General features: G+C 38.2%; 2 protein-coding genes across 4 annotated transcripts in view; one reads left to right on the top strand and one right to left on the bottom strand.

Annotated features, from left to right (window-relative positions):
• The window catches only part of greb1l (GREB1 like retinoic acid receptor coactivator), a 66,982-nt gene extending 60,817 nt beyond the window's left edge, over positions 1-6,165 (bottom strand). Inside the window, exon 1 of the mRNA XM_041803122.1 lies at positions 6,047-6,165. The gene's annotated coding sequence lies outside the window, so the exon portion shown is untranslated. The remainder of the gene's footprint in view (positions 1-6,046) is intronic.
• Positions 6,166-11,100: 4,935 nt separating this feature from the next.
• rock1 (Rho-associated, coiled-coil containing protein kinase 1) overlaps positions 11,101-12,668 on the top strand; it is a 59,189-nt gene continuing 57,621 nt past the window's right edge. For all 3 annotated transcript variants that reach the window (XM_041802498.1, XM_041802497.1, XM_041802499.1), the window contains exon 1: positions 11,101-11,957. In XM_041802498.1, the coding sequence (XP_041658432.1) occupies positions 11,865-11,957 (93 nt within the window). In that variant the 5' untranslated portion in view covers positions 11,101-11,864. The remainder of the gene's footprint in view (positions 11,958-12,668) is intronic.

The following is a 12,668-nucleotide window of genomic DNA, read 5'->3' as shown; positions in this document are numbered from 1 at the left end:
GGCTGACTTTATGCTTTATTCTTGCAAATTTCAACTATATGTAGGGAGGCCTAATATTGACACATTTAAAGTGTGAAAATTAACACTATGAGTTTAATTAACACTGTCATTTTTGCTGTGTAGAGGTGTGATTTTATACAAACAACCTGGATGGAGATGTATTTTACTCCACAACTTCTCAGTAGCGATGCAGTACTTAAAGTAAACGTTAAATTAAACACTTTCTATTTTTACTTGTGTAGATTTATAGCCCAGTTCTTCCACTTTTACTTAAGGAATTTTTAACCAGAGTAACTGTATTTTCACTTGAGCACAATAGTTGTGTAATTTTTCACTCTGTCAATTTGAAAAAATAAAAATACTAAATACTTTAATACTGCGTGCTACAGAATGAACTTTCAGTAATAATACCTGGGAAGTATCTGTTTAAAAAGGGATGAACAATATTGGATTTTGGCAGATTGAATTTGCTAACGAATTCATTTTAGCAAACACCAACATCAAAACAGATTTATAAATAAAGTTCAAACCTAAAACTTCATTCTTTAAAACACACTTTAAGGAATGAAGATGAATGAAGAGAAAGACACCAGCAGGCTCCACAAACTTACTTGGGCATACAGCCAATAAATCAGTTGTAAATATCATTGTATAGTTTCACATCTGCCAATACCAATATCATGCCACCTGTACATTAATATGTTATTTGGACATTCATTGCACAGTAATAATTAATATATTCTATATAATGTACGACCACTATTGGCTATTTTTAATGTCATAAACATGTTTTTATAACACACTTTCTGATGAAACTTTGTCTTTTTTATTTAAGGTCTCTAAGAAGAATTTTGAGCGGGTTGAGAAGCAGATAGAAATGAACACTGATGCCTCTTTATGACCCATGAAAGCAATCAAAAATATAGTAGCATTTGTTTGCATTTGTTTGCGATGGTAATGTTTTTGTTAGGTGAACATTTTACTGTAAAAAAATGAGATGAGCTTTTTGTGTTAAAAAGCATTGTTGTAGGTGTTTGTACACAGAGTCTTCTTGAAGCTTTTTCAGATCTGTTATGAACAAAAACCTTGCACACTGAGTCCGATGTATTAAGTCTTCCATTAATTGCGAAAGATTGCAGTACGATACAATATAAAGTCATCAAGCAGTGAAAAAGACTTTGTGGTTCTTTTGCTCCTTGAAAAAAAAAACGTAGGTCGATCTATCATAATGGAGACTTTCTTATGTTTTAGCTTTTTGCACAAGCTTGTGCACCACAGCGCTATATCAAGAACTAAAAAGGCTGCTGAGGAGAGTGAACACATATATTCAACTCAGTCTATCTGACTTTACATGGTTGTGAGGACACATTTAGGCCTTTATCTACACAGTTCCACTGTTGAAATTCCACAAAACGGGCACAAAACATTCCTTAAAGGGAAGTTTTTGTACAAGGAGGGAAATAGAGTTACAATAGCTACTACGGGAACTTAAAAAAAAAAACTTGTAAATGACTTAGATGGATCCATGAAAGCAGAAAATAGATTTTTTTTTTAAACAGACAATGAGAGACTAAAGTTTTACAGCCATTGTGCAAATGTGCTTAACACAACATGAGATCATTTTTCTTTTTTAAGGTGGGGCAATTTTGGACAACAGCAAAGGCCTTGTGCTAACAACAATATGAGCAAAGACTGCTTTGTACACTGGGGTTAACACAAACTTTCAGGTCCTTAATAGAGATTTTACAGTAGAAGAAGCAAAACACTTCCACCAGCCAATAAACTTGTATCGGCATTTTTCACTATACTAATATTTAGGGGTGTGACGAGACACTTGTCTCACATGATGAGACGAGATTTTACACTTTTTTTTTTAATTTTGGAAAAAAAATATGAGTGGAAAAATATCCTTTATACAACTGAAAGTCATAACTGTAAAGCACTCATGTCTATTCATAAATATTTAAACTAACTCCTCTTGTTCTAAATAGGCTTAAAATGCTTACACACAGTTTGTCTAGTCTAGCTCTGACTCAAACTGTACATTTTAATGGTCTTTAAATCAGACCTTTCATTTTTCAATATTCTACTACATCTCTATTTTACTACACTATGCACCCATTGCATCAATTATAATAATAGCAATAAAAGCATTTAGATTATTTTGAAAGTAATTTAAAAACTATTTACAACAGACTGAGATATAAAGAGCTGCATCAGTAAAAACAAACTATTTCTTATCCTCTTTAAGGATATCCATATTTAAAACACCCAGAAGAAATATTTCTGTAGATAACACGTTTGTTTTTACAGTAATTTAGAGATTTAGCTTTAATTATCGTTTTGTGGTCTTTTTTCTGATATGAGCTTTGACAGTGTTGGACACGATGCACAGATGAGTGTGTGTGTTTATGTGTGCGTTGGTGAGCAAGTGTGTGTCTCTGCTCTGTCTGCTGTCAGATAACAAACAGGGCGCATTTAACTGGAGCTAGAACTTCGCTTTTTGGAGCTAATAATGGACTCTATGGCGATCAGACAGAGTTTGTTTTGCCAAGTTTACTCAACGGCCCGTTGCACCAAACATGTTAAGCTTCCGATTGATGATACGCAAAGCGAACAGCTGATGGATGTGTGACAGTTGCTGAGACGAGAAGGAGACGTGACGAAGCAGCGACTCATTCAAAGTTAGAAAGTCACAAATAGCGACACTAGGAGCGAGTCTGCGCGCTTACACAAACTCACTGAGGCTGCACAGGTTTCTAGCAGCAGCATTTAATCATTTTGGACTGTTATAATGAACTTGTGCATTGGTGGATCATGTACGGCCCCGAGTAGCGCACGCGACGGAGGAGGGGGCGGGGGATGGAGCGGTGATCTGAATGGGTCACGGCTCAGCTCCGTTTCTTCATTAACTGTCAAACCAACAATTTTAAAGTGACCAGGGCGTCTTTGTGATCTTTTGTAACTTCCAGTTAGATATTATTTTTTGTCAGGAGAACTGCTGCTCCTGATGTCTTGGCAATATTGATCTCACAAGATGATTTTCACCTCGACAAGACATCTCATGATGTTTTGATCTCGCGAGATCTTATGGCACGAGATCTCGTCACACCCCTGCTAGAATTCTTTCATAAATCGGTACTATTGGTCAACATTTTCACCTGTCAGTGGATCTTTACAAGTTTTAATTTAAAAATAAAAAGTGTCAAAAACAGCTGACAGTGACCATTCAGTGTTTAATCATTTGAACAAGTGTTTTCTTCATTTCCTGTATAGTGATGATTTTGGAGATGTGAGGTTTTGGAAAAATATGTTTTTAAACAGAGTAATTTTCATTGTTCAGTGTTCATTTATTTTTACTTGAATCAAACACTTTGCCATAACCAAACTGTTTGTATTTATATTGTGTTTTAAAGATGCAATCTTTCAGTCCATGTCAGTAAAAGCCAGTTTTACAATAAAAATAAAACAAGATCCTCATTTTGCCTCAGTAGTTTGATGGGGACCACCTGTTTTTTTTTTTCTGAATTCACCCACATTGGGCTCAAAAAAGTGTGAAACAATAGCTCTAATCTCTCTAATTGTAGATGGGATTTTGTCCATACATACCATCTGTACTCAGGATCTCAAATCACTGAAAGGAACCTCTGAAAGGATCAAGAGAAACATCTGCCAACACTGCTGACTAAACACAGTCTATTATTGTGATCTAAACTGGTATTGGCAAAATCTGTGAGGGTGTGAAAGGTTTTGCCTCATTGATCAATATTCATGATATGTAGCTGAAGTGGAAAGTGAAACCTCTGCTGCTAACTGCACTGGTAATCAATTGTTATGTATGCCTTTTTGTTATGACAACAAATGCAAATCTGTGTGATCTATCACATGCTACTCTGTCAAAACAGGGGAAATAATGTCAGAGCATGTGGACACAAAATGACTGATTATGACCGGAGCTTGTATTTCTGTGTTCCCTATGATAAACAGAACCCTGAGGCTCAAGGCAATAACAAAAAACAGAGTCCTGATGATAGCTCCAAATGATAGTGAGGGAATAATGTGGGGAAACAAATCAATCTGTTACCCTGGTGACGTATGTGCTAATGGATGTGAAACGGTTGTCTTTTTATAGAGCACAGAGGCTTTTGGAAAAAAACAGAATGACATTTTTTTTGGAAAATCTCTTTGCCTTGCAGTTGGTCTCATACACAGTAATTCAAATGAGAACCAAAAATAGACACAGAGCCATTTATAGTTAGAAAATGCAGGATGGTCTGTTCATTTTGGCACCTGGCAAATATCAGGAGGTATTAATTCTGACTGGAGAATTTCAGCTTTAACTGTATAATGCAAATTTAGTTTAGGTATGTTGTCATGGGTCTATTGGGAGGATTTAAGTTGACTTTTTTCTCCAAAAGCAGGGGTGGTGATGTGAATTATGATTGCCTTTTTCAGCGTTATTATTTGCAGAAAAATCCTCAGACATGGGAAAGAAATACAGGCCAAGGCAGGTTTCATCTCTTTAAGGTTACAATTCAACAATCACACAAAGAAGATGTCCTCTGAAAACTCAAGGCCTTCACAAAGTCACACCCGGGGAGAAGGAGATGTCTCCTTCAAGTCTAAAGAGGGAAACCTGTCCGAGCGCAGGAGTGGTGTCACGGGGGCCTTACTTATCTCCTCCCAGATTAAGTCCCAATTGTTCGCCTTAAACAAAGGCGGCCAGTGAGGAAACCAGCCCCCCAAGGGCCAGATGGTCAGCGTTCAGAGCCCCCTGACCCCTCCAGCCCTTGCCCTCTCTGACAGGGCTTCGCGTGCTCAGGGTGAGACAGGCCACCCAGCAAAGTCACAATCCACACGCCTTGAATGGAGCATGGCGTCACATGATACTGTATTCAAACACAAAGATGTTCTTCTCTTTAATAGAGGTTTTTTATACACTTTAAACCTGCGAAGGATGCCAAAATTCTGACTTTTCAGGCACAATGTTAGTGTGTACAACTATTTAGTAGCTAAAAATTTTAATTTTAATGTTAAGTAGATAGAACAGAGTCTGAAATGCTGCATGATCTGCATAAAAAACACAACAATGTCTTTCTACATCTAGTGAGCTGAATACCTTTAATCCAGAACCTGTGACATGTAATTGTCATCAGCACTAATGTCATTTTGAAGTACTGGTGGTGGGGGGGGCAGGAGGAATGCAACCTTTGGGACATGAAACATGAGGACCTGTAGATTGGACACAGTCAAGACAGACTGGTTTGCCTGTAATTACAATGACAAACCACCAAATACATCTCCTGGTCACTCTTATCTGATATGACTTTATCTGAACTGCTGAAGCCTGTTTCAACACCAAGCCTTAGGCAACTGGAACGGTATTTAACTGACAAACATGTAAATGACTGGCCTGGTTCCAGTTATACTTGACACATTACAAAGATTAGTCTGCAAATGTGACATTTGGGATTAAGAATTTAATGTGGCCTATTATTTGGGTCTAAAAAGTGCACCGACTGATTGATAATGCACTCAAGGTTAGACTAATTAGTTGCTTCCTTATGTCAGCTTTCATTGCCCTTTTTAGTCGTTTTTAGTCAGTTTTCTGTCGTAAAAAGTTCGACAAAGGTGGTCACGTGCAAAGCACCGTAAATGTGAAAGGGAATTATCCAGCCAACATTGCTGTTGAGTCAAGTCTAAAAATATTTTGAATTTGAGGTAAAATGATTTGCATGCGGCATTTTTGAGCATTTAACTGACTTACTTCGCTTATAAATGGATTATAGCCCGGTTATATGCTTCTCGTCATACTTTAACAACCCTCTCAAATAAAATAACTGAGTTCCTTCAACACAATGCCAACCGTTTTAAGTAATTCACCGGCCAAACAAAGTTTCAGCATCTTTTTATGCCTCGCTGACGGACCCACGCCAGGCTGTGCGAGCCACCATCCTCCGAGGAGCGCTTACCCCGGTTATTATCAGCGTGACACGTGAATTTACGCAATGTGACGGTTCAATAAAACAGCGACATGTATCCCTACCTCTGTCCACGCGGAATGGAGTCTATGTTGGGTGAATTTGCCTTCCACGTCTCTGAGAACACCACCGTTGCTGCTGTTGCTGTTGCTCACTGTGTCTCTGCTCCGCCACAGCTGATCTGCGCACGGTCAGCTAGCCGCCAAGTGACGTCACGGCATAACTGTAGACCTACGTACCTATTTGGGTCAGTAGGAGAGAGAGGTAAGAATTCCGGTTCAGCTTGGAGCTATAATGTGTGGATAAAACACAGGGTACACGCACAGAAGTTCATACATCGTAAAAAAACGACTACAACGCTGTTAAAGGCTATCCTTGCAAAGCAGATTACGCCCGTTTCCTTCTCACTGGCGAATTCATCTGGCGTGACAGTTAGTTCAAGGCTAGAAGACATCAAACTAACGATATGCAGACAGAAAATAAGATATATAATACGTAAGATTTTAAGACAACAAAATCATCACATCTGTGCCAGGGTTAACGGGGAAAATAGGCTATAGCCTAGATCCTCTTTAGACAGTGAAAACCAAAAAGCCTAAGTAAGGAAAGGAAGGATAAAACAAACAAAAAACGTAAGGCATTAAGTTGCAGTTACAGGTTAAATGGATACTTACATGCGGACGTATCCTTATACAATGACCTGCATAACCCACGTGCACATGCAAGCATGTTAATAGCTGCAAGATTACAATTATTTATGTAGTGGGCTATATCCTTGTACACAGTATTCACCTTAAATTACTATAACTCTAAAATCATATGGATAGAACACCTATTCAGGCTAGATTATGCTTTTAGATTTTTATTCTCCAACAGCCCCATCTGTTGGCAGAAATACAGCACTGATACAACGAATTCAGGCTGCCCTATAACTGCTGTATATTCTCTAAAAAAGTACATATTCAGACGAACAAAAGAGAAAACCTGGCATTAACTGGATGCACAAAGCCCAGGTAATGAGACTAAGCTAATTTCAGCAGCAATCAACTATCAGTGTCGTCATCCTTGACCTCAAGTTCCTGCACATGCTCACATTTACAGTAAAAGTTGTAGAACAGCGCCCTCTGTTGGGAGCATACTGAATAAAGGTAAGAGATGGAAGAAGCCACTTCTGACAGTGTTATGAAGCTCCTTTTAGTTGTTCATTATTAATATCAAAAGTGGTAAAAGACAATTGCACATTTTTTTTTAATCTTCCAGGAGGTTGAGACTGTCTGAAAAATGGCTGCAGTAGCAAAAAATGCCTGAAAAACACTTGATCAGTCAGAGAACCACACTGCATTCAACAATTGGACAATAACGAAAGAACAAAGAGTAGTATTTAAAGTTTCTTTGAGGTGATACCAGCTTTAAACTCTTGAATAATCCTTTGCAAATCTAAACTGAGGGTAGAAACGTCAAACTGGAAGTTCTTAAGTGACAAATCTCTGTGACCTTAAGGATTAACTTTTTAATCACTGCAGTATAAGCTTGAAAAGATGATTAGCCTTTGGTGACCAACCCTTATAAAAGATTATCTATTTCTGTAGACCAAGATAGATATTATCCAAAAATGGAGAAAACCAGGCACTCTAAACACAAAAAAGTGCAAACGAGGAAGGATATACTAAGAAGCCTTTATTGTAATGACCAAATCATTAAAAGCCAACATGTTTTGACCAAACCGGTCTTCGTCAGGCCTAACAAACATTTGTGGTGTGGACACAACTCTATGTAGACTACAGCCAATGAAGGCAGTCACATGAATCAGAGAGAAGAGAAGCCAGGTGAGAGTCTTCACACAGGGCTCACTAATCAGGTATTGGCCTCTCCCAATACCAGTGATGACCAATTAGAGGCAACCACAAACTCAGAGAAAAGACAAGGCAGGTGAGACCAGTTAAAGAGCTTCCCTCTGATTGAGCTTCTGGATTCTGTCTCCTCCTCTGACCAAAGGCTTTACATGTTCAATACCTTCAATGTGCAGTAAAGAATCGTTGGCATTGTGGGATTCATTAAAGTGTTCATTAAAGCTTTTTAATGATTTGGCCATTACAATAAGGGCTTTTTAGTATTTCCTTCCTCATTTGCACTTTTTTGTGTTTGGAGTGCCTGGTTTTCTCCCTTTTTGGACAGTTTTCCAAGAGCACCCAATTTTCACACTGAGCAGCCAGTCAACCCCCCTCCTCTGTTGTCTACAAGATAGATATTACATTAATAATTAAAGCAGATAGGGTCCCTCCTGGAGATGGTCTTTAACATTAGGTGCATATTAATAGCTGTATCTTCCACATATTATAAGGGGTTAGATTTCAATCACTCACACTAACAGTCAACGCAGGCAAATTTGGATATAAAAAGACAGCTTTCCTGTTTTTATTAGAGGAATGAGAGAAAGGACAGAATGAAACAGAAAAGGCAATACAATTTTAAGCACAAGTCAAAGAGATTTCTGTATTTTAGAAGTTCCACATACAAGATCTTTTTGGAGAGATTACATGAGACCAAGATCATAAAAGTTTGAGGAACTATAACCAGACAGAACAACCACTCCTAAGTACATTTCCATATAAATATGTCAGCAAATAAAATAGAGCGATATGGAAGAAAGAAATGTCTTTACTTTTAAGCTTGTTTTGATCTTTTTTAGTAGTATGAGAGTGTTTACTAGTTTTGCCTACTTTTGGGCTGGTAAGATACATTTTTGAAGCTACGTGATTATGATATCAGATATCATGGAAATTCACTTAAGGCAGTGATACTCGACCAACATGTGGTTCTAGAGCCACATGTGGCTCTTTTGCTACAACTTGAGCCTCTTTTAAGTCTTACTTGAAAAATACTACCTCCAGAAAACCTTGAAAAAGGAAATTTGTTTGTTCTCTACACTTTTACAATAGACTTCAGATGTCAAATTTACTTTTCAACCTTAATTTTTTTATGTAAATTTAAATCAAATGAGAGCATGAAGAATATGCAAGATAAATATAACTTGAGAAGAGGGGAAAACATGTTCCAAATTTGACTTTGTGCTTTTGTTTTACCTACAATAATTTCAAATGGATATTTGTTTTGGTTGAGAACTCAACTATCAGTTGTGTTTGGTAACTGATTGGAATTCATATTATTCTCCAAAATATGACTTTTTGCCCATCATATCTTGATTTTTGTTAACTCTGTCAGACACACTGGAATGTGTCTTTTTTTTAAATTGTATTAATTCTGATACTAATCTAATACTGGTATTCATTAATGTTATTTATTAAAGAAATGCATTGTTTTCACTTATTTTTGTTTTTTCAATCTTCTGAAGTATCTCGTCTCTAAATTTCATGATTTTCCAACTTTATTCTTAATATTAACGATAGCAAACTAATCTTTTTTAAATAAACTATTTAACATTGCATTGAGATAAGCTGATATTTCACAAATAAGAGGAATAAAATGAATAGAGGACAACACATTTTTTGGTAAAATGAACGATAACATCATCTGACAGAGCTGACAAACATCTGACAGAGTTGATATTTTGGATAAAAAGTGGTGGCTTCAATTAGCATTTTTACCCAAATAATGATCCTACATGACTGTCGATAAAGAAAAACGATGGAAATGAAAGGTGAAACCAAGCACCCTTCATATATAAATAAATGAAATTGGATTGTTGCCCTTACAAATATATATTTTTTCAACAATTCGGCCCTTTGTTTGAGTAACACTGACTTAAATTGAATTAAAGCTCCTGAGAGGAAATTTGGTTTGGTTTGGCGCCCCCTGTAGACAGTGACACATCTCACCACTCAGCCAATTTTTACCTGCCCCTGTATAAATATTGTCTTCTAACTGAAATGTGTTCTTTCTGATATTCATCAGGAGTCCTTGATACTGAAAATGTGAGAAAATATGCAGTAAATAATTCAACCAATCTGAACCCCTATTTGACCAAATAATAACAGAAAAAGACCTCTTCGGCTGTTTGCTCCATGAAGGGGCCTCATGATAAATTTCTGTTTTGTGACATGAAAACTACTCACAGGAGCTTTACAGTTAGACAACATACCCATATTAATGTAAACACAGGTATGATACTGTCAGTAATGAACCTCTGACCTTTTAAACTGGGGATGCCATCCCTCTACCATCCCTATTGATGAACTAGCAGGTACTGTAATGAATACAATAGCATAGAAACAAGTAGACCAGAATACAATAGAATAATAGCATATTTCCAGAAATAGGCCTATCAGTAACCCTTATGCTCACTTTACATGACTGATATACTGTAACATTTAGGCCTAGACAACAATATTGGAGCCTATTATTACAACCTCATCATCTTGGCAAGAATGGAAAGAGAGTCATGTTGGGTTTGAGAAAAAAAAGGCTGTATAATTGACATTTTCATTGTTATCAATATAAGCATCCATGTGGAGAGCATTGCAAGACTCTGAATGTAAACTGTAAGTAAACATGCAATGCCTTTCTGTCACCATGCATCAATTTGATCTGGGTTATCAGATGAGAGTATGGGCATTATGGCTAAAGCTATACTCAGCATGACGAAGCTTAAGCTTATCTGATTCCCCCATATTAACTGGTTCCAATTAAGGGAAGAAAAATGAACATTTCTGGATTTATTTTGAATTCATGGGAAATGTAATGCAAAAAATGGTATGGTGTAACACACTGAGAACAACAGAAAGACATACAACTGTAGCTTCGTGAAGCTGAATATCTAAAGCTTGTGTTTACCTTTTGTCTTTTGTTTATTTATAACACCCAATCAGTGTGAACGCATATGTTTTCATATTGTGCAGGTCTATCAAAAGCAGAGCACGTATTACTCATTAAAATATTCAATTCAAGGGCCGGACAAGAATAATATATTGTGAATAAATGCACCTTCAAAGTTCCCTAATTTGTATTACCCTTGAGAATAGCTTTCCAATGAGAACCTACCGTCAACTTGCCACTTTTGGACACAGCAACATGTTGCCACCAACAGTCTGTGAACTCTTTGAATGCTCCCCAACTCGACGCATGCGTAGTACTTGACATTTTGAAGTTGCTTCTCCGGGGTGTTTGAACAGGAAGGCGGACATGTTGGTCAGGCTGTGGGAGAAAATCGGGCATCGTCTGCTGTTTTTTCTCTCGAAAACCGACGCATATCTAAACACGAATACTACGTCCGCGATCCGACAGTGTATGCCGTTTGGACGAGAAACTACCAACAGCCAATGACAATGCACGGGATGCAGCGGGAGGACTGCCGTTAAACATTGTACCGAGCCCGTGTTTAGACTGATCGAAATTTGGAAGAAGCAGAAGTTTTTTTCCCACCACTTCTACTTTTGAGCTGTCAGAATCTATTGTCGTTTTCTGCAAAAGGCCTGGCACAGATATGGGAACGGGCCTGGACTAACCTTCTTTCATATTGTACTTTTCAAATAGACATCGGTTACATTTGTTTTAATTGCCTTTTGTTTGGATGCAATAACATTTTAAGCCCTTAACCTCGGTGGCATCCTGTGGAGGCTGACTAATCTGTCGCCTCATTTATCTTTTGCCACTGAAGTTATTCGCCACTCATACTGGGAAAACCTCTTTCGACTTGGAATATGTGGCTTTTGTATATCCAACGCAACCTTAAACGTTTTATCGTCTGTGAAAGCTCGAGGAGAACGATGTATTTTCTTTGAAGAGCGGCGGAAAGTTCACACGAAGAAAGGAACATTTGGCTAGCTAGCTACCGCTGGCTGCTAAAGCTAGCTAGCCAGCCTTCTGCCTCGCCAGTGAGCTGTTTTTGTTCATAACCCAACGTCGGGACTGAGTTGAACAGCAAAAATGTCTACTGGGGAAAGCATGGAGGCTCGGTTTGAAAAAATCGATGCCATGTTGAAGGATCCAAAGTCAGAAGTAAACGTGGATTGTCTTCTGGTAAGTTTGTAGCCTGTTAGCTGTCGAGGCAGCTAGGCTAAGCAAAGCAACCATTCGGGGTCAGTCTACTCCTTGGAGCAGAAATTCTTTCCGAGTCCAACAAGTCGTCTCACTTGTCACTGAAGGAATGTGCTGATCTTGACGCTAACAGGCCATATTACCTCACATGCTTGATCAAGTTCAACCACCTGTATGTGCTACGTTTGTATTTTTAGGATGAAGAAACAATCAGTCGTTTGAAACTCTGTTCCCCTGCAGTCCAATGGTGTTTGAACTCACAGCCCTGAACAATAAATGCTAGCTGTAGGGTTGATGTTTAACAGTACTGTTAGCAATAGCTTTGATAAAGGCGTCTTAGTCTTTTAAGAGCAATGGTAGTTGAAATACACTGACAGATGGCCATCGTGTGTCTGTTCTCCACCATACAGAGGCACTTTGTCAGATTATATTCGGTTACTGAAGCCAGCCACTATAAAGTGACAGGGTTTAAGATCATTAGGAAGTGAGTGGTTGGGTGTTCTGTTTAGCATAGATTTACTTATCTAAGCTTCATTTGAAGTGATAGCCTGTTGTAACCTGCAGGCCTCCAGCAGCTGCACCAGTACACCTGTTGGCAGAAGCTTGCCCTTGCTGCTTCCTGTAGGGCTCATGAAGTGACTCTCCTGTGTGGAAAGAAGGCGGCTACTGCCACGTGCTAAACCCTAAAGCAAC

Source organism: Cheilinus undulatus, linkage group 13 (assembly GCF_018320785.1).
Source record: "Cheilinus undulatus linkage group 13, ASM1832078v1, whole genome shotgun sequence".
Classification (NCBI taxonomy): domain Eukaryota; kingdom Metazoa; phylum Chordata; class Actinopteri; order Labriformes; family Labridae; genus Cheilinus; species Cheilinus undulatus.
Note: the sequence above shows the minus strand (reverse complement) of the source record. Positions and strands in the feature narration are given on the sequence as shown.